The following is a 27,202-nucleotide window of genomic DNA, read 5'->3' on the forward strand; positions in this document are numbered from 1 at the left end:
TCCAGGCCAGCCACCATGAAGATCTTAAGATGGAATTGAATTTCTCCCCTTGGTTCTAAAAGCTTAAGCTCCTGCTGCCAGTCCTTTGCCTTTTCTCCGAATGTCTCTCCTGGCTAAGGCTCCTAATTTATATGCTCCACACTGAGTAGATACCAATCATTCTATCACTAGGAAACCATTATTTGTTGTAGGATTAAATCGATGCTAAACTACATTTAACCATTGTCTCAATTCCACTTAGTACCTTGTTTCAAGTTCTGGCCCATAACATTACATAATTTATTTCCATAAGTTTACCAAATATAGAAGGGGAGAGAGAGATTATAAATTAAGATTTTTATGGTGTGTGTGTGTGTGTGTATTTTTTGGTCAAGATTTGTGTTTCATTCTTTCAGCATAGAAACACCTTCTAATAATAATAAAAGCTAGCAACTCCTCTATCACATATAAGCTAAGAAAGCTGCCTTGGGGCACCATGAGGTTAAGTGACTTCTCATGTTCACATAGATTTTATGTCATTGGCAGAACTTGAACCCAGATCTTCCTGGTTCCATGGCTAGCCCTCTGTATTCACTAGGGATACCACCTTGCATTTTTTAAAATTTACGTTAAAAGCATGCATGGAAATTCTCATTTATAAAGCTCTCTACACATTTTCAATAATACATTATAACTTTAGTTAATAGTTCTTCCGGGAAGGAAACAAAAATACTACAAATCTTATGTGATTCTGAGACAGCAATGGGATGGACATGTTGTTGTTTTTGAAAACATGCTCTTCTTTAAATGGATGGCAAAGAAAAAAGAGCCCATTAATTAAAAACCCATGATCATTTGATATAAGGTAGAATTAACATTGTTCTATATAAAGGGAAAGGAAGGAAGCAGATTTCTAGGAAGTTAAACACATAGAAAATTTCAAGAATAATGTTAAACTATGTAAAATCTTTTATGAAGCACTTTGAAAGAATCCATTTAGAGCAAGACCAAGACAACAACAACAATACTATATGATGATCAATTCTGATGGACGTGGCCATCTTCAACAATGAGATAAACCAAATCAGTTCCAATAGAGCAGTAATGAATTGAACCAGCTACACCCAGGGAAAGAACTCTGGTAGATAACTATGAACCACTACACAGAATTCCCAATTCCTCTATTTTTGTCCGCCTGCATTTTTATTTCCTTCACAGGCTAATTGTACAATATTTCAAAGTCCGATTCTTTTTGTACAGCAAAATAACTGTTTGGATATGTATACATATATTGTATTTAATTTATACTTTAACATATTTAACATGTATTGGTCAACCTGCCATCTTGGGGAGGGGAGGGGTGGAGGAGGGAAAAACTGGAACAAAAGGTTTGGCAATTGTCAATGCTGTAAAATTACCTGTGCCTATATCTGGTAAATAAAAACTATAATTTAAAAAAAAATAAAAAAAGAAAGAATCCATTTAACAATGATGATGGTAGCTAACATTTATATATCACTTACTCTGTGCTAAATAAGAGCTTTACAAATACTACTTCATTTGATCTTCACAATATTGAGATGAGATAAATGAGGCAAACAGAGAATTCAAGTGGCATGGCCAGGCTCGTATAAGTCGTACATGACTAAGGCTGGATCTGATCTAAGGTGGTCCTGATGCCAAGCCCAGAACTCTATACACTGTCATCGACCAGCTGCCCCATTTATATCGAATATACTAATTACAAAGCACATCTAGAGTCTCAGGAACACTATTTAGTAACTTCTCATTAGCACACAGAATATATTTGAAAAAGATTCACAGGATTCTTTAGTTATAATATAAGGGATGTTATCTACACCTAGTCCACCTCCCCCTAGTCCAAATAAAGTCCCACTTTACTGATAAAAAAAAAATCTAGAATGACTTGCCCAAGATAATATTATATATACTAAATGAAATTGCCTTAAGATGATATTTCCATTGGAAACAATGAAATACAAATGTAAACATTTGTATATATTTAATACATGTATAAATAATAATGTATAAAATTACATACATGCTATACATATGAAGCATAATTTCAATTAATTCATAATTAGCTGAAAGTGGTAATTTTGTTGTTTGTATATTTACTCTGCTTTACACAATAAAATTGATAGTATTCATATTTCTTCTTCTTTATATTATAATTTCAAAGCATTATCAACAAGTAGTAAGCCCCCTCTACTAGTTACTGGAAAGACAGTTAAAAATGAAACAAACAATCTCTAACCCACATGGAATTTACTTCAGTTAGGGGAAATAGTATGAACTCATGACAAGTAAATACAAAATATAAACCAAAAGTAAATACCAAGTAATTTCTTAAGAGGAAATACCAGCCAACAGGGGAGCAAAAGGAGGAGGAAAAGTTTTATATTAGAAATAGTCCTTGAACAACTTGGAAGGAAGCTATTAAACTAAAATTTGAAATAAGCTAGGAATTCTTTCTGATAGGTGACAAGAGGAGTTCATTTCAGATTCAAGAAACAGCCTATTCAAAGGTGAGAAGGGTGAGGGGATGTTCTGTGTAAGCAAGTTCAGTCTGGCTGAACTTAAGGCTGGAAAAGTAGGTTGGAGCCAGGTTAAGAAGGACTATTGTCATTTTATTATTATATTAGAGGCAATAAGAAGCCTGTGAAGTTTTCTCAGCTGAGGAGTGATATGATCAAATCTATGCCTTTGAAAAATCATTTTAACAGTTATGTGGAAGATGGATTGTAGAGGGAGAAACTGAAAAGGAGGTGATAAAAGCCTGAATTAAGGTGATAGCAATCTGAGTGTAAAGAAGGAGCCAGATACGAAAAATGTTGTGAAGGTAGAATCAACAAGATTTAGAATTTAGCTGAATATGTAGAGTATATCTCAATGGAAATTCAAAAGAATGGTAGAAGGAAAAGATAATTCTCCCCATCCTTGTCCATTTAGCATGGTGATTAGCAAATAGCATGGGAGTAAAGAGATAGATGTCCAGGGTTGAGGATTGGCAATGCTGGAATGGCAATAGAATAGAACACAAAGAATTCAAATGTGAAGGGCAGTGTATGAGTAAATTGGCCAACTATAACAAGGTTTCTTAAATTTTTTCATCTGAGAAATTTTGACATGGCCTTGGGTATATAAGCATATAAAATACATATACAAATCAAACATTTATTGATAATAAATCATAATTTCATAGAGACCCCATACAGGGACAGTGATCTTAAATTTAAGAAGCTGGGCAATAGGGGGAAAGCTGTGGTTCATTTCAATTTGACTTAATATATCAATTTTACATGTGTAAAGAAAAAGTTACTCTCTTGTTCTTTATTCCAAATACAATGATTTGGAGCAAATATTCCTTTACTCACCATTACAAGTTATCTTTGGTTAGAAACATAAGAGATACATCTGAAATCAATGAGAGATAACCTCTAATCTCTGCTTCAAACCTCCTAAATGATTTTAAGCTAGTCACTTTTCCTAGGTCTCAACAGTTCTCTCATTCAAATAAGTTTAGGAACAAATCCACTATCTAAACAATTTATAATATCCTATGTATTAAGCTGTACAAAAATTCCCAACATAAAATTAAACAAAAACAATCCCCAGTTTCTCACTGTAAAAGAACGAAGATAGGTGAATTAACTAAGAATTACTTTAAATTGGACTTAAGGAATGATTTAAGAGTTAAAAAGAGGGGCAGCTAGGTGGCGCAGTGGATAGAGTACCAATCCTGAAGTCAGGAGGACCAGAGTTCAAATCTGGTCTGAGACACTTAAACATTCCCTAGCTGTCTGACCATGGGCAAGTCACTTAACCTTAACTGCCTTAGTAAAAAAAAAAAAAAAAAGAGAGAGAGAGAGAAAGACTATTTAAAAAGTGCTTAAAAAAAGAAATGACATGGACAGATAGATATAAACAATGTACACACATACAAATATAAAATATAACATTTATCTACCATTATTTTTCAAATTTTCAAAAACTAATGCAAAGTGGTCTCAGTATGATTATGGGCCAATTTCATTATTCTCTTGTTAATCAAATTTCAGTGATTATAAAGTAATTTTAATGAAGTATTAATAGCACTTGGAAGCCCCTAAAAGAGAAGGCACAACTACCATTCACAAAATTATTTTTTGAGTGAAGGAAAGATTGGCAGAGGAGGTATGAAAAAGATATAGCAATTAGGTTTCCGTGGCTTTACACAAGAAAAGTAATATAAATCTAAATACATTTTTTCCACTTCAATTTCTCCATTATTTATACAATAATAATTCAAAACAAGGCAAGGGTTATATGAGTGTAAAATGTCATATATGCTCTTAGATGTTGGTTAATTTTCCTTAACTTTTATAATAATTGTCACAGTTAGGATTGGCAGGAAAGATGAATATTCAGAAATAACTGTGATATAAAAATAAATATTTTTAAAATATTTATTAAAATACATGTTAGAATTTAAGTTAGTTAATAAGGGGAAAATGAGCTAGCACCTTTTCCCATTCCTATTACAAGACAGACTACATTCTTTGTTTCTTGCACTTTACCTAATCACAGATTCCAAATGGCTACTCAACTCTTCTTCTCCAATTATTTGGTAGAACATCATAAACAACTAAAAAAAATTTTTGAGCAGGTATAGAATACTAATTAATGTGAGAAGGCTTTATGTAGTAGGAAAATTACATTAAAAAAGAAAGGGAAGAAGGATCACTAAACTCATGCATAAAAAAGTTAAATAAACTATATAGTTCCCATATTAGTAGAATTAAGATGGTCATATATCCAATATTTCAAAACACAAATTATTATCTTTTGACAATATATCACTTATCTTAAATTTATTTTTTCAGATTTGTTACTTACACCAACACAGGTTTTCCTGACATCCTGGGATGACTTAGAACCTCAGTTATTGCTGCTCTCGTTTCTTCTATTCTGTTTACATCACTGGAATCAATTACAAATATTAAGCCATATGATTCAGCATAGTAATTTTTCCAAATTCCCCGAATTCTGTGTCCACCTCCTACATCAAAAATTGTGACATCAAAATTTCCCTGTTTAAAATCAATTCTGGAAAAACCAATGGTTGGGGCCACATCTGTCGGACTTTCTGTTTTAAAGGAAAGAAAAACAAAACAGAACATTCTTAGGAATGCTTTTGCTAATATTTAACTTTACACTAAATTATTAAATAACAATTTAAAATCATACATTATTATACTAAAGCAAAGCTTTGAAATATTCATTTAAAGAAATATTCACTGTTCGACTAAAAAAAAAAAAGATTTTGTTAGCAGGCAATGTAAGATTATGGAAAATACAAATATGATATGAAAACCTGGCTGGTAAAGAGCTTACAATCCAATAAGAGATTAAATATACAATATATACAATATAAGCAATGACTTACGAACAATTCATAGATACACATATGCTATATATCCTCTTTTATTTCCTCCCATATAAGAATATCTCACACTTATTCAGTTTTTTTTTTATTTGTGTGTAAAGAATTGTATAGGGGTAGTGAGGTGACAAAGTAAGTAAGAGTACTAGGTCTAGAGTCAGCAAGAGCTGAGTTCAAGTTCAGCCTCAGACACCTTCTAGCTAGGTGATGCTGGACAAGTCATTTAACTTGTTGACTTCAGTTTCCCCATCTGTAAAATGAGTTGGACTAAACAACTAAGGATGTCTGTGTTTATTATCATCACCCCTATGTATAGACAATAAACTGAGGCTCAGTATAGACAATAAACTGAGGTTCAGAGTGGTTATGTGACTTTGTCACAAAGGTAACATAATCATTAGGGATATCAATGTTAGCTCTGCTAAACTGCCTTTCCCTTACCCTAAGGAAAAAAATCTTTTAGAGAATAGATGGGTTCAGAAATAAAACCATGGATAAAAATGTAAAAAGCAAAATCAGTTCGAGAAAGCTTACAGTATACTCATCTCTACCTCTCAGATTCTTTAAGGCATAGCTAAAAGACCTGCCCTCTATGAAGAGCTTTTCCTGATCCTAATGACAGTTTGTATATCTTATTTGTACATGGTTGTTTTCATATATTCCAGCTCATTAAATCAGAGAAAAAGGGATTGTATTTTTGCCTTTCTTTGTATCTTTTGTACTTAACCTAATTTCTGGCATGTAGTAAGTTGGTTAATAAATGTTTACTGATTAACTCACTGAAAGTAAACTTTCAAGGGGTAGAGTTTTTTTTAAAGGAGTAAACATCCCTAACAAATATCTTCATAGCTGAATTTTTCTACCTCCTTCTGATAAACATCTTATCAAATATGTAATTTATTTGGCATTAATAAGGATAAACTTTTAAAAATAGAATTACTTTTGGTAGAATTAAAAGGCTTCTTTACCTTAAAATATATATACTGCTTTGAAATTTGCAACAAAGCTACTTTACTTATGACAGGATATGAAACTGTGTTCATTTTTGATCTGCAAAATTAACACTCTGAAATTCTGTCCCCTTTGATTCCTGGTCTTCCAGGCTCCTTGGAGTCTGTGAGAGAGCTTCTCAGGCTGGGGCCATTTCTAAGGCAAACGCACCTCCATTGATACCCAGACCTTCCATTCAGGCTGAAAAAGGCTTCAAAGTAATTTTGATTGAGAGATCCTGGTCTGATCAGCTCAAACTTATCCCCAGCCCCTGCCAAGATCCACTCATAAAATAGGTTTCTGCTTCTTTGCTTCTCTTTGGCATAGCTACCAGGATCCTACCTGCTGTGAAGATATTCTCTTCTCAGTGCCAATCTCCATTTCCCTAATAGGACTTTTGCTACTGAAAAAGTCAGTTTTTCTAGCAAAGCTGACTTCTCATCCAACAATAAACTTCCGTTTTTGCCACTTAAAACTCTTTGGTTCATGAATTCTTTCATGAAGGATCTGCGCCAACCAAAAGGGTATTCTCACAACTCTCTGACTGACACTAGAACCCCATCACTTATAACAAATACCATTTTACAGATGAGAAAATTGTGGCTAAAAGGTAAAGTTAAAGTAAATCTCTTGTTATATAAATAACCACTTAAACCTGTATTAAAACCAGACTTCCAAATCCAACACTTCTTTACTACAAATTTTACCTCATCATTAAAAACAAATTCATTCATTTATATCGCTTACTTTCCAATTTTTAACTATAAAAAAATAATCAGTAGAGGAAGACTTAGAGGGGGGACACATGGGGCAGCAGAAGAACAAGTACACAAGAAAGCTGCAAAGGAATTGGATATCAAAGACAAACTTAAAAAAAAAAAAAACAGGTTGCCTAGGGTTAGGATGGAAGGGGGAATTTATTTACAGAATCACAGGATTTTAAAGCTGGAAGTGTTCTTAAAGATCAGTTAGTCCAATGCCCTCATTTTACAAATTAGAATGAAGGCCCAGGACAGGAAAGTAACTTATTGAAAGCTATATGAGTTGGTGGAAAAGCAATGATTAAAAATCTGATTTCCTGAATCCAAGTTCAGAGTTCTTTCCTTTATGCCAGTGTTTTCTAAAATAAATTATACTACTGACCAAATAAAATATTTAAATGGTTTATGGTGGCATTTTAATAAATGTTAACCTTGGGTAATAACATCATCATGCAAGGGAAGAGAAGAGGGGAAGGGAGGAGTCAGCTTATCCCCCCTGAAATGTGAAGGCTCAGGATAAATTAAAGACTATATAAAAAACTCATACAGCTTCCTACTCTTCTCCTCCATCCCTATCTATTCTCTGACTTCATGGCCCTTATGCTCTGAGAATAAAAGATGCTGCTCTATGTATTCATATTCAGCAACATTAAAAGTTAAATAGGCTCTCTATGTAATTCACACTGTTCAAACACTGTTTCCATAACAATGACAACAAAAAAGTGCTGCAAGTTCCATACAACTAACTCTTCAAACACAATGATTCTAGAAATCATTTCAACAGCATTCATGGAAATTTAAATGATATAAAACTTGTGCAATACAACATTCTAAGTACAAATAATGCTAAAATGAAAAATGACATCTTTCCTAAAAGAACTTAACAAATCTAATCACGGAAGACATACATAAATAACCACAATGCAAGATACATATCAATCAACAAAATCAAACAGATAGGTATGACATTAGGCATGGGGCAGTGACAGATCTGGAAAGTCTTCATGGAAGAGACAGAATTTGATTAGGTGAAGTTTAAGGGAAAGTGGAATATCTGTGATTTAGAGGAATTGTTACCTCTGTGAATATTCACAGAGGTTGAAAAAAAGGGCAAAACAAGGTAAAAGATAGTACATCATTTGGTGGCCTGAAGTATATGGGGGAGAAAAAAGCTTCGTAAGAAATAGCTAATCAAAATTAACATTAATTTAACAATTATATAAATAGCCATAGCTTACCTCCTTTGACAACTCTGGCTGTGGCAGTTTTTCCTGAATTATCAAGCCCCACCATAAGAAGAGTAACTTTCCTTTAAAAAATTACATTTAAAAAATCACTTAAGGATACAATAATTTACATTTTTAAAAAATATTTCTAAGGCACAATTAAGCAAAATATTTTTTAAAGGTAGTCACTTTTTGATATTCTACATAGAGAATCATAATAAATAATTCAAAATGACAGATTAAAAGCAGCACAAAACCAAAGGATAATCACATATTTTTTGTTAAAAGTTGTGAACCTATATGATTGAAAGAGTGCCCATAAGTTGAAAAGCGGGTTAAGCGAGAAGACAATTTTATCTATTTCATACATGTTAAGTTTGAGATGTCTATGGGACCTCCAATTTAAAAATGTCCAGCACAATGCTGATGATAAAGCACTAGAGCTCAGAAGACTTGATATCTTTATTTGAAAGTAACCTGTGTAGATAAACTGATCTCATGGAGGCTTATGAATAGGTTAGTACTAAGAGGGAAGAGGATTAAGAAAAAGCTATTCCAATTTGAAGGCAGGGTCCAAACTCAACTCTCTAAACTCCAAGTTTAGTGTTCTTTCTATAACAGTATACTGTCCCAAAATATTTAATAGTTATATTAAATGTACTCTGTATTCCTGAATCATCTACCAGAACACTAACTTGTAAGGGGAATATTCCAACATGGTCTATTTAAACAAGCTACTAATACACCTTGAAAACAGCCCATGGTTAAAAGTAAAAGCTGTTCTCTAGTGATCTTGATGTCATATTTGTGAAAATTACATTTCTAATGATTAGATTCACTATAGCCAGTAGGACTCATTACCACTGCTGTTACTCCTCCAATCACTTGTCATATTTTGATTAAGGTAAATGTCACTTCCCCTTCTTTCTCTTCATTGTTCTTCCAATCCCTCTAATCCTCCATAAAATTCTTGCTCTGGAAATAGTAATCAAATAAATACAACCTCCCCTGGAAAGAAACTGGCCCAGGACTGCAGTTACCATTTTGGAGTCTTCTCTTATTAAAATCCCCTCTCCCTTAGTCACCACTCCTCAATACGTTCTTTTCCTATTTGAATGTAAGGGCAGAGCTGGTATTTTCTTGTATTTTCTTCCCAAGACTTTGCAAAGTGACAATCAGGAAGAAAGAGTTTAATGAAGTGGGTTGTGGTCCCTTTAAGAAACTATTCCTTTCAGATTGATTTATTCCTTTAGGATTCCCAGCCCCTCCTGGTGGCTGCATTATCAATTCAGGAAACTAAGACCTTTGATTCACAAATCCTGGTCAAAAGCAATCCTTTGAATTCCAATAGGAGATCTGGGCTTGTTCTAGCCCCCACTAGATCTGAGCCAACTTGGGGCTCTCTTTGCAGAGGTTCCAAACATACCAGCCCTATGCTTGGCACGACAAGGGTCTCTGCCAACTGGAATACTGTTTCCAGTGCTATCTTCTCTTTACCCTCACCTATTTCCTTATCTAGACTATAACCTCACTATAACCTTAATCCCCATAATAAACCTCTCATTAATCTAGGTTTTCAGGTCTATAAATTCCTTTACAGGGGATCTCTCCCACTGCCGTTAGGGAGTTCCACAGAACTCCCTACCCTTGCGCTGAATCCAAAGGGATTTCAGGGGAGCTATATTAGATTCCTTGAACCACAAACCTGCCATTAGACCTCATTTAAAAACCTGACCACCAGAAACCCTAATTTAATTTGGGCACCCCGAACCTAAACCTCATTAATAAATGGTTTTTCAATCACTCATTCAAAATAAATTATAACAATTTCCTACAGAAATTTAAATAGTGCAAATCAACTGCCACAAAAAAAATAAACTGAAAGTTCCTTGAAACTGCTTAAGTCAGTAAATTACATTTTGGTAAAGGTATAACAGTAATTGGCTAGACCAGTTTAGAATATAAACTTAGGTAATAAGAACTTTATAAAGAAAAGATAATAAAAGATTTATGAGTAGTATTTTGCCTGATATAAAAGTGAAAAGCAGTGGAGGAAAAAAAAAGTTTAAAGAATAAAGTCCAATAAAGCAAAATCATCCTAATGGTATTAAAGGAAGTAGACCACTACAAGAAAAGCAAGAGATGAAAATTAGAAAATATCTATAAAGATATTCATACCAAGCTTTTTTCATCTCCAAGGACAGTGGAAATAACTACATTTACACATAACACGACAATCTCAGATGTGCTGCTTTAAAAAAGGGATTTTTATTTTTATTCTTTGTATTTACATTCTCAGCACCTGACAAAGTGCCCAGAACACATAAGGTACTTAATGTTTTTTTGACTGACTGACATGGATATGGTGGTCCCAACAGAAAACAAATTTGAGTAAAGCAGCTGAATTAGGAAGGCAACAGCAACAGAAACAACAAAAGGCAATCAGGAGAGTGATTCTCAAAATAACTTACAAAGATGCCAAAGGCATAAAAAAGTCAAGAGGAATTTAGCCTTTGTACACAGGAAAAACTAAATACTAGATTATCTATGTTCTCTGACATGCAATTAAAAAGATAATCTGTAATGTTCTTTCCTTTAATATGTGTGTGCATATACATGTGTGCATACAATATATCTATTTGTAAAAAAAAAAGTTTGCTGTTTAATAACTTGCGTTTTTTTACAATTTCAAGATTTTCAATAAAGATCTATTTTTTTAAAAAATAGTATTACTTTTTAAAAACACTAGTTTTTTTTTCATTTTTTTACAATGTTGCAATTTATCAATGATATCTTCCCTTTTTTCTAGTCCACTATGGACCCTCCCAAATAACTTAAATAAAATGAAGCAAAACAAATCAACACTGGCCATTTGTGAATGTCTAAAGTCTTTCACTATTGTTTTCCTTTATATCATTGATATTTTCATATAATTTGTTCTCCTGGTTATATTTCAATCAATATCAATTCATATAAATATTCCCAAATTTCTCTAAATTCCCTATGGCCATAATCATATTCATATCATATTCTACAATTTGTCCTTGGTATTATGCAATTGATGGGAACTTTCCTTTCAAGTCACCAATTATTATAAAGAATAGTTTCATAAATATTTTTGTATTATATAGACTTTTTCATGTACTGGACCTCGAGGTCAAAGGATAGATTTAGTTTAGTGACTAATATAAATCCATATAGTTTTTCCAGAATAGTTACAAATCATAGTTTCACTTTCTGATGATCTATATAGATTAAAGATAAGTAATGTAATAAATATTTAAATGGCGAATAAAAAACAATAGTAATAGTTTCATAAATATTTTTGTATCATAAAGGACTTTTTCATCTAGTAACCCTCCTTAAGGTCAAAGAGTAGATTTAGTTTAACAACTTACACATAACTCCACATAGTTTTTCAGAATATTTACAAGTCACAGCTCCACTAAAAGTTCATTGGAGTTGCCTGTCTTCCCACAAAGGTTTCAATTGTCATTTTTCTGACAATCTGAGGGGTGTGTAGTAAAACTTTAATAGTTTTATTCTGAATATCTCTTAGATCTAATTCTACAAACTTACATTCTTTGTCCATTTGTTGGTAAAATTCCTAGCCCAATGTTGTAAAAACCCCAATTTAAATCTATACTTAGAACCTTCCGGTGTAACCTGAGACAAGTCACATAACCTTGGTTTACCTTGGTTTCCTTATTCCACTGCCAAGGACAAATCCTTCTAGTGCTTTTATGATCTTTTATGTAACCATTTAGATCTTACTGTGATATATGTTTTAAAATATTAACACTATTACTATTTCTAGTAATGTACAAAGCTGCCAATCTCTGAAGAAATAAATTTGAAAATCACATGAAAGACAATATGGAAATGTGTTTTATTTTATTGAATGTGTCTGTAACAAGGTTTTACTTAAGAATTCTTTTGTTCTCAATTGGTGGAGAGGGGGACAAAGGAGCAGAGAAATATTTTTATTGACTGGAAAAAAATTTAATTTAAAAAACAAAAAAATTCCTATCTTTCCTTAAAAAACAATTGAGGTGCTACCTCCTTTCCTGATCCCCATAATTTTTTAGTGATCTCTAAGTTATTTTTAGTTATTTATCTGTGTACATACTGTATTCTCCTCCTTTGTAAAATGTAAGCTCCTTGAGGTCAGGAACTATTTTCTTTTCTTTCTATACCCAGTACCAAACAGCTCTTTTTGCAAAGTGGTATTGATAAATATATTTTCTGATTGAATAACACAAGCCATTTATTAAGTCAGAGAAAAGTTAAATATATGTAAAATTTTAGGAATTAAGACAAATGGCACAATATTTTCTACATCCATATTTACTTGAAAAGTTCACATCCTTTGAATTTCACTTATCCAAAAGATACTAAACTAACAAGAACAGACAATTTGGGGTATATTCTGTCTATATAGCAAATATGTTTAATTTTATTTGTGTTAATTTTTCATTCAAATTAAACAAAAACTAGTTTCTAAATCAAAGACGACAATTTTTGTTAATCAAAACACATGTAAAAATAGTTTTTAAACTAAAAATTAACTTAAGTACTTGTAAATATTTCCAATTACTATAATAAAGATTCATAGAGTTTATGTTCTACATCTTAACTCTCCTTTCTTAACATTCATTCTCTAGGTTGTATAATACAGTAGAATATCATTATCAATACTTGTTAAGCATCTTTTTTTTTTCAGTTACTAAGTGAAGATACAAAAAGATATAGACTGTAGTCACTGAATTATATGATATTGATATGGTATGGCATGGTATAAAATAATAGTTTAATCTATATCATCAGTATTAGCTACTTGATTAAGTAATAAGTCTCCACAGTTTCTATAAATGGCCTATACATTCAAATGTATTTATCTAAAACTGTGACCAGAGGTTCTTAGGAAGCTATTACCCCACTGAGAAATTAAACTGGGTTGATATATTCTCCTCTTCCATCCAAGTCAATGAACCCCTTGAAATCTATTCATTAACTCCTGGGTGGTCCATGGACACTAAGTTAAGAAATCCTGGTCCTACTGTTGGTGGAGTTACGAATCTAAACATTCCAGAGAAGAATTTGGAACTATGATCAAAGGGCTCTAAAACTGTACATACTGTTTGAGTCAGCAGTACCATCTCCAAGTCTGTATTCAAAGAAAAAAAATTTTTAAATAGTGAAAAGAATTTGTAGAAAAATATTTATAGTGGCAAAGAAGTAGAAATTAAGGGACATTCATCAATTGGGTTGAACAAGATGTGACATATAATTGTAATGGAATATTTTTGTATGAAAAGAAATAACAAGCAAGATGCTTTCAGAAAAAACTAAAAGGCTTCTATAAAACTGATGCAAGTGAAGTGAGCATTGTACACAGGACAGCAAAATTGTACAATTATCAACTGTGAATGACAGCTTTTCTCAACAATGATCCAAAACAATTCCAAAAGACTCATGATGATGATGTGGTTGCCTTTCAGGAAAATCCTGAGGAAAATACTAATATTACTCTATATAATCTAGAAAAAAAATCCCCTTGATTTTTTTATTTTTTTAGAAACAAAGAAAAATGATTGTAAGGTTATCTTTTGTGAAAGTGAAGGCTCAGGAAGACTATGAAATCAAATCATTAGTTGTAAAAATCTGAACCTTCAGCATCAAAACATCAAAGGGCTGAAATCAATCTCATTAAAACTACAAAATTACAAAATAGTTCTTTAAAGTAGCTATTACCAAGTTTGGGCCCCAAGAAAGAGAAAAAATACCTCATGTTCCTCTATCCTCTGAAGGGGTAGGAGAAAAAGAGCATGAAAGGGGAATAGCATATGCAGTCAAACGGTTTAGATGAGTTAGCTGGTTTATTTTTTTGTTTCTTTTAAAATTCTTTTGCTTTATTTTTCTAATAGTATTTGATTTTTTCCAAATACAAGTAAAGATAGTTTTTAACATTCATTTTTGTAAAATTGTATTCCAAATTTTTCTTCCTACCTTCTTTACCTCTGCCTTCCCCAAGAGAGTAAAAATTCCAATATAGTAAATATATGCAATTCTTTTAAACATACTTCCGTATTTGTTATGTAATGCATTCTTTTTTTGCTTTAGACTGTTCAAGTCGGGATATACGGAGAGGATGTATTAGAAAAACTAACATGATATAAAGAAAATATCACACTAATCTAAATTTCACTCTAAAATGTATTTTTCTTAAGATTTATAAAATTCTTTAGAAAATTCATTTTCACAAAGTACAATTCAACTTGAAGGAAAACACGAAGCTAGAATTAAACTTTAAAAAGGCTTTACCCGTATTTTACCATCTTCTTGATTCCAAAACTGATGTGAAAAGAAAATCAACATTAGTTATAGGTAGTTGCAGACTACTCCCAGATCTCTATTACAGTTTTCTGTTTAGGGAATATTTTCTTTAGGTAACTAAAGAGCTAGATCTTTTATAATTCATAAAATCTTAAAAAAAAAAAAAAAGATAGCCAGAGATGTACAGAGAATTCAAAAAAAGGCAATGCAAGTCATAATAGAAATGCTCGTTGCAACTATAAGAAATTTTAGTTTACTATGCGATCTAAAATATAGAAATCTGTAATCTTAATCGAGATAAAAATATTAAAGCAAAATAAGGGAGGTAGAAATACTTAAACTTAATTAAATAGCTGTTTCATTTCTTTTAAATTCGGATTTTTCCTAAGGAGGGGACGAACCTACAATTTCGAGTGAGAAAAAAAAAGAAAAAAAAAAAGCTTTCTTTGCAAACTCTAATGCGATCGGCATTTTTTTTTTTTTTTTTTTTTTAAAGAAACTTAGGCTTTTCCCCTTCACGGCTCCTGGTTTTCGCCTGAGAGTGTTAACAGAAATGTCTCGACCTAAACAAGATTTTTTTAAAAATCTATGTCATGGGGCCCCGCCCCAAACAGCATGTTAACAGCAGACCCCATGGATGCAGGGCTGAACCCCTCGCCTTCCCCCTTTCCTACCTTGGTGGGACTTGATAATTTTTCATGCATGGGAAACAGGTACTCAAGAAATCGACCAATTTACAGCGGCCGATTCCGGCCATCTCCGCCCGGACAGGGAGGAGGTGCTAGCGGCCTCCGGGCCTAGGATTTAAAGGGTCGCAGCCAGTCGGGGTGAAAAAAGAACAAGGCCTGCAAATCAATATCAAGGATGAACAAAAAAGGTAAAGCACGGGAATCAAGCCCGAACATCAATATGGGGCGGGGTGAACAAAGGCAAGACCCAGGAATCCGAACGGGGACCGGATGGGGGGAGGGGGGAAAGGGAAGGGACAAAAGGCATGAAGGTCCGGGAATCAAAACGGAGATGGGGGTGGGGCTGAGATGGGGGAAGGAGGAGGGGGAAGGATGGACGGGAAAAGTCCAATCTGGGATCACAGATCACCAGCGAGAGAGGACAGGGAAAGAGCCAAGTCCGCAAAAAGTAGAGAACCTTCCCTCGCCACTAGCGCCAACTCTGAGGATCTGCCCGCACACCAATAATTATAGGCCTTCCAAAGCTCCGCCCACACTCATGCGCCAACGTTTGCTTCAGGTATCCTGGGCTACGGGCGTCGGAGCGCCGGCTTTCATAGCTCCACCCACTTTTTTCCTCCAGTCTCCACCGCCTCACCTCCCCCGCCCAGCGCTCAAAGAAGACAATAAGGAAGAGAACACGGCTTAGGGGGAGGGGATGTTCTACCCCGCAACAGAAGAATCCCAGTTGCTAGCGCTTCTGTTGTGTAAACAAACCCTAGCTAGGCCTAATATTTTATTCCTTCATTCTTTTTTGCTGTTTTAAGACTATTACGTACCAGATTGCCTTTATTTTTTGTTTTAATATTTTTATTTTCCCCAGTTACATGTAGAACAATTATTTTTTACGTTTGTTTTTAAAACTTTGAATGCCCCACAATTGAGAAAGCATGTGAAAACATGCAAAATCTGTCATGTTAACAAAAGAAAATATAGATCTTCCATCATCTCCTCCAAAAAAAAAAACAAAAAAACTGAAGAAAAAAAGTTTTTTTTTTTTTAAAAAGTATGTTTCAGTCTGTATTCAGACACAATCAGGTATTTTTTTCTGACTATGGATAGCATTTTTCATTACAAGTCCTTCAGAGAAGTATGGATCACTGTATTGCTGAGAAGAGCAGTCATTCACAGCTGATCATTGCACAACATTGTTGTAATTTTGTAGGCAGTACATTTATTTCAATTTGAGTTCATGGAGAATTTTCCAGAATTTCTGAGAGCATCCTGTTCATCAGTTCTTACAGAACCATAATCTTCCATCATAATCACATCACAATAGGTCCTTTTGTTTTTTAAAAAAATCTCTTTTGAGATTAATTTCCAGTAGTGGTATTGTAGGTTAAAAGATATGCATGTTTTTATATCCCTTTAAGCATAGTCCATATCTTTTAATCATTTATCAATTAGGGAATGGCTCTTATTTTTTACAAATTTGACAAATTCTGTCTGTTTAAGAAACGAGGCCCAGATCATTAAAACTTGCTTTAAAATTCTTTTCATAATTACTACAGCTAACTATTTTCTTGTTTATTCTATTCTCTCACTCCTCTCATCCTATGCCTTCTCAAAAGTGTTTTGCTTCTGACCATTGCCTCCCTCAATATGCATCCTCTTCTATCACCTTCCTTCCTTTATCTTATTCCCTTCCCCTTCTACTTTCCTGGAGAATAAGATATATTTCTATATCCATATTGAGTGTGTATGTTATTTCCTTTATGAACCAATTCTGGTAAGAGTAAGATTCACTTACTCCTCCTCCCCTCTATCTCTTTTCTTCCACTGTAAAAACTTTTTCTTGCCTCTTGTAGCAAATAATTTACACATTCCACCTCTTCTTTCCCTTTATCCCAGTACATTCCTCTTTCACCCCTTAATTTTAGTTTTTTAAATATTATCTCTTCCTATTCAACTCACATCTGTGCCCTCTATTTATACTAATTGCCATAATAAAGAGAAAATTTTTATGAGTTGCAAATATTCTCCCATGTAGGAATGTAAACAGATTTACCTTATTAAATCCCTTATGATTTCCCTTCCTTGATTACTTTCTTATGCTTCTCCTGAATTCTGTATTTGAAAATAAAGTTTTCTGTTCAGCTATGGTCTTTTAATCCTGTAGGTTTGAAAGTCCACTATTTCATTGAATATCCACCTTTTCCCCTGGGTAGATGATTCTTGGTAGTAATATCTCCATTGCTCCCTAGAATGTCATATTTCAAGCCCTCTGATTCTTTAATATGAAATTGCTAAATCTTGTATTATCTTGACAGTAACTCTCCTATACTTGATTTTTTTTCTATTAAAGGCAATGCTCTATTTCTTCTACACTTTTACTATTCTATTCTATTCTATTACTTTCATTGACTAGAAAGCTGGAAGGAAAACATCCTTCACTACAATTCCATGTCAAAGGATATCTATTTGACACAGATTTCAGGCACCATACTCAGGACTAATGGTAAGTCATCTATTAACAAAGTTGAAAGGGGAAAAGAATCTATATGTAGAAAAATGTTTATAGCTACTCTTTTATAGTAGTAAAGAACTAGAAACTGAAGGTGCAGTCATCATTTGAAGAATGGCTGAACAGGCAATGATATTTGAATGGAATGGAATAATTGTTTTAGGAAATTATGAAATGGATGTTTCCAGAGCAACCTGGGAAGAGTGAAATGAGCATAATCAACAAACCATATATCCCATTAACACTGTAAAACTAAACAATTTTGAAAGACTTAAGAATTTTGTTCAGTAAAATAATCAGGTATGATTCTAGAGGACTGATGAGGAAAATATTTTATTTGAATAGGCATATTTATTACAAGACTTTTTAAAATGACGGTGTAGGTAAGATGAAGAGAAAATAACAATTTTAAATTGAAAGATTAATTTTAAAAAGAAAAAAAACAGCATAGACACTCTTTAGTCACAGAATTTAAAAGCTAGTAGGATCTTACTTAATTGCAATACCACACCAAATTAATATAATCTTTTAAATTTTGGCATTCTGTTTTATTGATTTTTCAAAATAAGTACATCTATTAACTTTTAAAAATAGATTTGTAAGTAAATAAATTTTATTTCATTTAGTATTTTAAGGGAGTTGGGAATTTCAACAATTCATTAAAAGTCATTTTTATTTTGTCTCCTCATCTATATAATGTTAATTTTTTTCCCTTATGTGTTTTTTCTTCTTCCCTCCCCACTAAAACCGAAGCAGTAATTCATTCAGTTACCTTAAAACACCACTTTTGGGTGGAAGTTTTAGTCCTTTAATATAGATTTGTGCAACCCAGAATGTGAATTAATCAGAAATTTCAATTTCTTTGCCAGTATTAAAGTCATTAAGTTAGCATACCTATAGGGACCGTTTTGTTCAAAATGCTGACCTCTTCCTAAATTCAATTTCAAAGTCCGTAGAAAGGACTAAATAAATGAGCTAATACAATATTGAATATCAAGACTATTTACTTTGTTTCCATGAACACCTTTATAATTACAGACTCCTGAGAGTATTCACTGAAACCAACTTCTGTGAATTAACACCATTAGGAAAAGTGCAATAGAACTTTTCTTCATCAACTTTTCTTTCTTATTTCTCATACAAATAGAATCAATGATTTCTTAGCAGTAGCCTTCAGCAAATGTTTCCTGCTGAAATGTTTTCAGTGTTCTGTTCACTTTTAAAAATTTCATTTTACATTTATCCCTTCATATAACCAAAAGTAAGATATATATTAATAATAATAATAAAAAGCAAACATACTATTTTGATGTATTGCAAGAGAAGGAAAGATACTCAAGGTCTCTTTACTAAACTAGCTTTCTTCATCCTGTCCCAGCCCCACAAACTCTGAAAAGCTTCCTGGAAAAATATCCTGTTTCTGGGATACATCTGGGCGTTCAAGAGATGGCCTCTTCCCTCCCTCTTGCATACTACCGCAGCTCTGCTGCTTCGCCATGAGGCACTGGGACAATGTAAATAGAGAAAAACTGGAGCAAAAGCAGAAGCAGCAGAAGCTGCTTCAGCATAGAAAAGGCTGCACGCAACATCGCGCAGTCTTTGCTGCTGGGCCTTCTCACAATGAAGATACTTGGAGAGAGCTGCGTTGCCTTCATTTGGAGTCTCTTAAGATCCAGATCTCAGAAGCAGAAAATATGAGTAATCTATTGTGTCGATACATAGTCGTGCTCCGTCTCGCGTCCCCCATCCTCCCACCTCTGACAATTTTGCCAAATTCTGTTTCTTGATCGTTTTCCCAGGGTCTTTTCAAAACCTAACTGCCTGTTACCCCTTTCCTCCTAGTAGAAGTCTAATAGAACCGGAACTAAATAAATAGGGGGCAACTACATTCATTTAAAAGGATGTGTAATTGGGGCAAGTGGGGTTGGGTAGGATAAATATTTGCAAAGTTGTGATTTACTGCCCACTTGCCTTCTTTTGGAATAAGTCCAAGGGATATTAATTAATAATTAGTAATAATAATGGAATGCAGAATTTTTGTCGTCACATCTTCCTCATCTTCACTTAACTTCCAATTTAGAAATGAAATTCCTGAATTCCAAGAATTCTGAAATCCAGGAAACCCAAACTTCATTCTCCACATCTCCCTACTACTCACCCCACTCCCACCAGTATCCAATTCCCAAGCAGCCTACATGTCACTTAAAAGAGAAGGGAAACTCTCTTTTAACTGACATGTAGGCTGCTTTTCTATGGTAACCTCCAGATCAAAAGAAGTAATATTAAAAATTATTACCTAGGTCACTTGGTACTATAAACTATAACATTACCTATATTAAAAAAGGTTAATTTGTTTCCTTGACATATTTACAATAACTTCCCATACATTCATATCTTGAATTAAGGATCCTGTTGTATTTTATGGAATACATAATATGCATTTTTGGAAGTATAGAGTATTTCCACACCTGGAGGATTACTTTGGTAATCTTAAAGTTGATTATCTATTTGATGTTTTTTTTTTAATTACGTAGGATTATGACTAGCAAAATTGTACCTCAGAGTTTTTCTCTGGTACAGCGGGAGACATAAACCTTGGATTCTATAGTAGCTTTTGGAAAGGAAAAGGAAAATAGTCCAATAAATTTGGACTAAATGTCATTCCAAATTAGGAATTAAGAAAGAGGTCAATTATGAATTGGAACAAAACAACATTGATTTTGCATAAATCAAAATTGTCAAATGTCTTTTAAAAAAACCTAAACGCTGAAAACTGATGCAATTTCTAAGAACCAAACTGGTTTGAATTCATTTGTTTGGTTATATATGCTATCTCTCTCTATCCATAGACATGAAAGAAAGATAATGTCTTCTTTGCTTCTCAAATTATTCATGATATGGCCTTTCATATCTAAGTGATTTATCAATTTTGAGCTTATCTTTATATATAGTATAAGGTGTTATAAAACCTAGTATTTGCAAAGATTGTTATCCTTTTTTTTCTCAGCAGTTTTTGTTAAATATTAATACTTCCCTCATTAGCTGGGGTCTTTGGGTGTATATTGTATACCTCATCTCTTCCACTGACAAACCCCTTTTTTAAACCAGTATCAAATCTTTTTAATGATTATTGATTTCATTATTACATTTGATATTTGATTTTTTGATTCTCTGTGTGAATTTTACTATTATTTTTCTAGGCCTATAAAATATTCTTATGGGAGTTAGAATGACACATTACCTAATAAATAAATATGTATTACTGTAATTTAAAAAATATAATTATATTATGTATAATATATAATATAAATATTATGTTATATTGTGTTACAGAACATATAATACTATAATAAAATATAATTATAAAATTAATTTCTCCAATTATTTATGTCTTTATTTTTGCAAAGAGTGATTTATAGTTATAATTCTATAGTCATTAAGTGAATCTTAAAAAATACACTCTTCAAGTACCTAGCAACATGCAGAAATGCTAGTGATATATGTAGATTGATTTTATGTCCTGAAATTTTGTGAAAATTATTAGTTATTTCAGTTAATTTTTAATTGACTTTGTAGAGTTTTCTAAGCATAATTCTCTAAGTCTGCAGTTCGTATTCCCAAAATAACCAGAAGCACAGAAGACATCTGGGTATCATCTTTCTCTGTCATTAACCTTCATTCTCTTCAATATTTGATCTATTGCCAGTGGTTATAGGATAGATTTGATTCAGGCCAGTTGGATGCTTTGTATTAAGAATTGAAAAGGAATGAGATACTTTGAGACCAGATGACTCAATAATAGGTAGTTTATTTAGCCAAAACCCTGACATATGTTGGTCATGTTTTCATGCTAAGTGACTTGATCTTATCTTTTTGTAAGTTAGCTATTATATGAAGGCCATTGGAAGGTAGGTCAATGGCCTAAGCTTTATTCTCTGTGTGAATTAAGTCTTAAGGATGGTTTTGATATCTTTTAAGGAAAAATTATCCTATTCTAGATAAAGGATACTTTTCCTAACACTATCTGGCAATTCCCCATAAATGAATCAGTAAACTCTGTAAGAGGAAATTGCAGAGTAGGAGGTACATAAATTGCTAGAGAAGAACAGTCTGGATGATCATGGTTGAACAGGGAATGGATGATTATACCTGTTATTTCTTGGCAAAAAGAGGGGCTGCAAGGAAATGGAAGAGGTCTCATAAAGAAAGAATTAAATCTGGCAGTATGAAGGGAATAATAATAATAAGCCAGTGGGAGAGGGAATCCCTCTAAAGAGTATTCCCAAGGGAGATAGGGCTTTATATTGGCTTTAAAATTGGGGGAGTTGATACATTAGTAAACAACTTCATAAGACTATTGTGTTAAGGAGGAATGATATGTGAAATCCTACAGAAAACTAGCACTCAGAAATTTGGGGGATAAGGGACATAGAACCAGAGATGGGATAGTACAGCTACTGGGAAGGAAAATTAGAATGAGATTAGGGAATAGATTTAAATTAATGATTTGGGACACAGGGTAATTTCTATAATGTGGTGCTGTTTTTATCCAGCATTGTTTTCCATGAAATACTATTTTCTCAGATTGGAGCAGAAGATAAAGAAAGGATAATAGGAGTAGAAAAATAAAATCAGTTAACAGAGAAATTGGTTAGAAGAGGGAGGCCAAACCTTGCACTTCAGAAGTTTTAGCCATATGTAGAACACAAAGTGATCAAATTAGGAACAAATAAGGAAAACCATGAATTCTGAACAAAATTTTAGAATAAACTAAAAGGGAAAAGAAAGCAAAGAAAAACTTTTCTTAAGTGTATATATTTTTTAAAGTGCATAAGATCAAAACTAATAAGCATAAGAAGTTTGAAAGGATAAGAGATATAGTTTATCCTGGAGGTAACAAGAGAACCAACCACTGGAGTCCACTGAGTAGAGAACAAGAGATTTCGAATAATTTATTTAACTGAGAATGGCAAGAGAATGGACAAAAAAAGCAAAAATAGCAAACTAAATAAAAGAAAATAAAGAAAAAAGTAAATCATGAAAGGTTAATAAGTGGGAGAAGAAGAGTATGTTTGAGTATGAATGTGTGTGTATGTGTAAAAAGTTGTGGTAATGGAGTGACAATACAGTTTAAGAAAAACTAATTGTAAGGGCAAAAAGAGAAATGAAAAGGGAGTAAAATAATCAAAGAAATAATTTTCTTTTGACTCATCTTTCTGGTTTTACCAATCAATAAACAGAATTTATAAGTAGCAAGTGGCTAAATCAGAATTTGGACCCAAGGCCTAACCTAGAATCAAGAAGACTCATCTTCCTGAGTTCACATCAGGCCTAACACATTTACTAAGTGTGACCCTGGACAAATCACTTAACTTTATAAAATGAGTTGGAGAAGGAAATGGCAAACCACTTTAGTTTAGGTTCCAAATAGGGTCATGAAATGTAGAATACAACTGAAATGGCTGAACAACAACAGTTTTTGAATCAGAACATAGAAATTCTTTCTCCTACACCACATTGCTTTATAGCTAGTTCCAGATAATCCCCATTGTTATAAAGGTCTCTGCTGTCAACCTGATGGTTCTTAGCCCATATGACTTTTGCCTATCTGTGCACAAAGATAGGAAATGGATGTCAAGTCCAAGTAAGAGCTAGCTCTAACTTGGATAGAATATAGAATACTTAAAAGTGGAGTAACATGAAATAAAGGCTAAAAAGATTAGTGAGAGCTGGATGTCAGACTGAAAAATTTGTATTTTATTGTAGAGTCACTGAAAGTTTCTGAGCGGGAGAGTGAAGTGATTACTTGCCTAAGGAAGATCATTTAAACAGTTTGAAGATAAATTGATGAGAGAGAAAAAATGGAATAGAGAGATCAATTAAGAGGACCTTAGAGAGTCTGAACTAGGTCATATAAATTAAAAGAAAGGGATACATATAAGAGACACAGAGGCAGAATTGACAAGACTCAAGAACTGATTAGATATAGACAAAGAAGAGAGGAAAGAATCAAAAAAAAACTCAGAAGTGATGAACATAAGTGACAGAAGATATATCAACAGAAGCAGGGAAATTTGCGGAGTAGGTATATTGAGGCAGTAAAATTAATAGGTTCATGTTTTGATATTTTGAGTTTTAGATGCTGATAGAACTTCCACATGGAGATGTCTAGCAGCTGGCGATCTATGACTGAAGTTCAAGGGAAAAAAAACTGGAAAAAAAAAAAAACCCAAAACACAGAATCAAAAGTCATCAGTATGGACATGGTAATTGAACCCACTGTGTGCTAGTTAGACAGTTGGCATTTATTAAAGCAAATAATTTTTCAAAGCATTGTGCCAAACATTTAAGATACAAAAAAAGGAAAAAAATTTTCTGTCAAGGAGCTCATAGTTCAAATGAGGAGATGACCCTATAAACAACTATAGTTTATATATGTATATATAACTATATAGTTATATATATATATATATATATATATATATATATATATATATATATATATATATTTATAAACTCTAATAACTACAGACAATTATAAACAAATATGTGTGTGTGCATGTGCACATACAGACATGGACATACATATGTATATTTGTAAATTATATATGTATATATAATTTGAGAGTAGTGAAAGAAGGGAAGTTTGTATTGAGAGATGAGAAAGCTTCTTGCAGAGGGTGGGATTTTAGTTGAGATTTAAAAGAAGTCAGTGAATACAGGAGCAGAGGATGAGGAGAAAGATAATTTCAGACATGAGAGACATCCAGTGAAAATAGTCAGGAGTACTGAGTGGACCTTGGCTGATTAGGAATGCCAGGCCCAACTGTGCTGCATGAGGTTCTGGGTGAGAAGGGACCAGCTCACCTGGTGAGTGCATAGGCAGTGGGGCAGGGGCACTGCTGTCTGTGCTTACAGAAGAGTGAAGCTCTTGATTTGGTGTAACCTCCCAGCAGAGGTTACTGATTGACAGTCTTGCCTAGTTCCAGACTTTCAGAAATCTTACTCAATCACAGGTCTTCATAGATTTCTGGCCACTGCCTCTCGGAGCAGTTCTCTCCAACAGAGTGCCAGACAGTGCTTTCGAGCACAAGACTTTATTCCATGTATTCACGTCCTGCACTCCTCCTGCACTCTTACTGACCTCCCACTGACTCCTACTGAACTCCCATTGAAATCCACCTACTTCCTGGTCCCCACTGCTTATATAGGTTCTGTAAGGTCACACACATAGCCAATAAGGGAAGGAGACGCCTCCCATTGATGACAGGTTCTCAATGCAACCAGAGCTTCCTAGTTGCAGAGATCACATCTAGGTGCCTCAGGCATCAAGGCCTCTTTACTTCCTCTTACACTATGTGAAGTTCCTCCTCCCCTTTTCTTGTTTATCAGAGACTGCTCATCACATCAAACTAACTTTGACATCAATAATAGCTCACTTAATTAATGAGATTACAAGGTGTATAAAAATAGAACAAAGGCAAACAAAAGTAAAACAGTAAGAACTAGGCCCAACAAGGACCAAAACTAAGAAAAGATAACATGGTATTCAACCTACTCAAGAAAGCCATGTTCAGGGAGGTAGGATGCCATAAATCTGTGGTTTTAGTTGTGTACATCCTTTGATATCTAGTAAAGAAAGGCACAGAGGAGGAGTGTATACAACAAAAGTCCTGTCCTGTAGCACTGTGCTTCCCTAACTTTGGCAGGTGGGTGTGTTGGTGTTTCACCCACTAATTTAGAGGTATTGCCTACTAGTGGAAAACAGAGCAAAGCCTCTCCCCAGTCCACCATATGAATAGCAGGTAACCATGGGAGAAGCGCACAAGCCCATTGCCCAGTTCTGTCCAATTCAGCTGCTACAGTGGTGCTGTGTCAGCTGTCTTTGGTGTCAAGGTCAGGAGGGACATGGCTGTCATCAGCATCTGAAGGGCTGGCATCTGGCTGATCTTTCTGGGCTGTTGTTGAGGACCTCCCATGCTAATGGAGTTATATATACCCATTTCAAGTATTCTTCAGCCCAGAGGAAACCGGCTAATATCTTGTTTAACTCCCCATTTTGTTTTGGTGTTTTCACCTCCCTCCCTGAGAAGTCAGAGAGGGTGTGATCACCTGTGTTCCAAATACAAAAGAAAGAGGGAGATGTAGAGGGAAGGCACTCTGAAAGGGTGTACTTAGATGAATCTAAGAGAGCAGGATGCTTGTTGTTAAGTTACTACTTGGTCTGAGATGATGGATCTCTAAGCACATACTTGATGTAATGTAATGATGTGGTCAATCTAGTTGGCATATTACTTAGGGTAATGTTGTGATGTGATGTTCTACAACTGCGCATGTCCATTGTGGTGCAGTAATGTAGTCATATTGGGGAATTTAAGAAGTCCCAGAGACAGAGGGCTCTCTCAGACGCGGTGATCTCAGCCACAGAGAAGACTTCAGGTTACAGACTTTAGAGTCCAGACTCCATCTTTGACTAGCTATATGTCTGCTTTCCTGCTTCTACTTTATCCCCTCACCAAGTCCAAGGCCTGGGGCTGATCCTGAGGCCCACCAGAAAGCTAGCAGAGACATTACAGTTTAGGGTTCCATGTCAGATAGGAACACTCAGTGAAGCTGGAGGCACCATCCTCCTAACCCATGATTAGAGGTGTGCTTATATTAATACCTCTTTTTTTTTTTTTTTTAATGAACTCACAAAGAAGAAAGAATCCCATTGTTGAAATATATTATGGGAACAGGAAAGACTGGGGTTCATCTTCAAAAGAGGACAGTGAAGTAAAAAGAGCTTCTAATTCAAAAAGTAACCTGAGATGGCTCCCTGCCCAGAGAGAATTTATAGAAGAACTCAAAAGATAATTTAAAAATCAAATGAGAGACATTGAGGAAAAACTAAACTAAAACTAAAAAAAAAAAAATAATCATCCAAGAAAAACAAGATTATTAGAAAAAAAAAGTTAACCAATTAGAAAAGGAGATGCAGAGTCTCAAAGATGAAAATATCTCTGAAAATTAGAATTAGACAAAGGAAAGTCAGTGAAGCTAGGAGAGACCAAGAAATAACAAAACATTCTAAAGAATGAAAAAATAGAACAGAATGTGAAACAGAAGAAAAACAGCAGATCTAGAGAAGAGATCAAGAAAAGAAAATATAAGAATAATTGGACTGCTTGAAAGTTATGATTTAAAAAAAAAAGAACTTTGATACAATAATGGAAGAAATAATCTAAGAAAATTGTTCTGAAATGATAAAACATGAGGGGAAAGTAAAAATA

The 27,202-nt window shown here is 33.8% G+C and overlaps 1 protein-coding gene and 1 long non-coding RNA gene across 7 annotated transcripts in view; one reads left to right on the forward strand and one right to left on the reverse strand.

Moving 5' to 3' along the window:
* The window catches only part of LOC141560979 (ADP-ribosylation factor-like protein 13B), a 103,159-nt gene extending 87,252 nt beyond the window's left edge, over positions 1-15,907 (reverse strand). For 4 of the 5 annotated variants that reach the window (XR_012487923.1, XR_012487924.1, XM_074299850.1 and 1 more), the window contains exons 1-4: positions 15,413-15,547; positions 14,727-14,756; positions 8,415-8,485; positions 4,879-5,128 (exon numbers count right to left, since the gene is read on the reverse strand). Coding sequence is in view for 3 of the 5 variants with exons in the window: in XM_074299850.1 (XP_074155951.1) it covers positions 4,879-5,128; positions 8,415-8,485; positions 14,727-14,756; positions 15,413-15,495 (434 nt within the window). In the remaining 2 variants the exon portion in view is untranslated. Of the gene's footprint in view, positions 1-4,878; positions 5,129-8,414; positions 8,486-14,726; positions 14,757-15,412 lie in introns of all 5 variants that reach the window. The other variant, XM_074299851.1, reaches the window with a different exon arrangement.
* On the forward strand, positions 15,488-21,170 carry LOC141560980 (uncharacterized). 2 transcript variants are annotated; one of them, XR_012487925.1, is made up of 3 exons: positions 15,488-15,615; positions 17,772-17,924; positions 19,309-21,170. It is a non-coding gene; the product is annotated as an uncharacterized LOC141560980 (long non-coding RNA). The 2 variants fall into 2 exon arrangements; XR_012487926.1 differs by having other exon boundaries at positions 15,489-15,615; positions 17,835-17,924.
* The last annotated feature ends 6,032 nt before the right edge of the window (positions 21,171-27,202 follow it).

The sequence above is a fragment of the Sminthopsis crassicaudata genome, chromosome 3 (assembly GCF_048593235.1).
Source record: "Sminthopsis crassicaudata isolate SCR6 chromosome 3, ASM4859323v1, whole genome shotgun sequence".
NCBI lineage: Eukaryota > Metazoa > Chordata > Mammalia > Dasyuromorphia > Dasyuridae > Sminthopsis > Sminthopsis crassicaudata.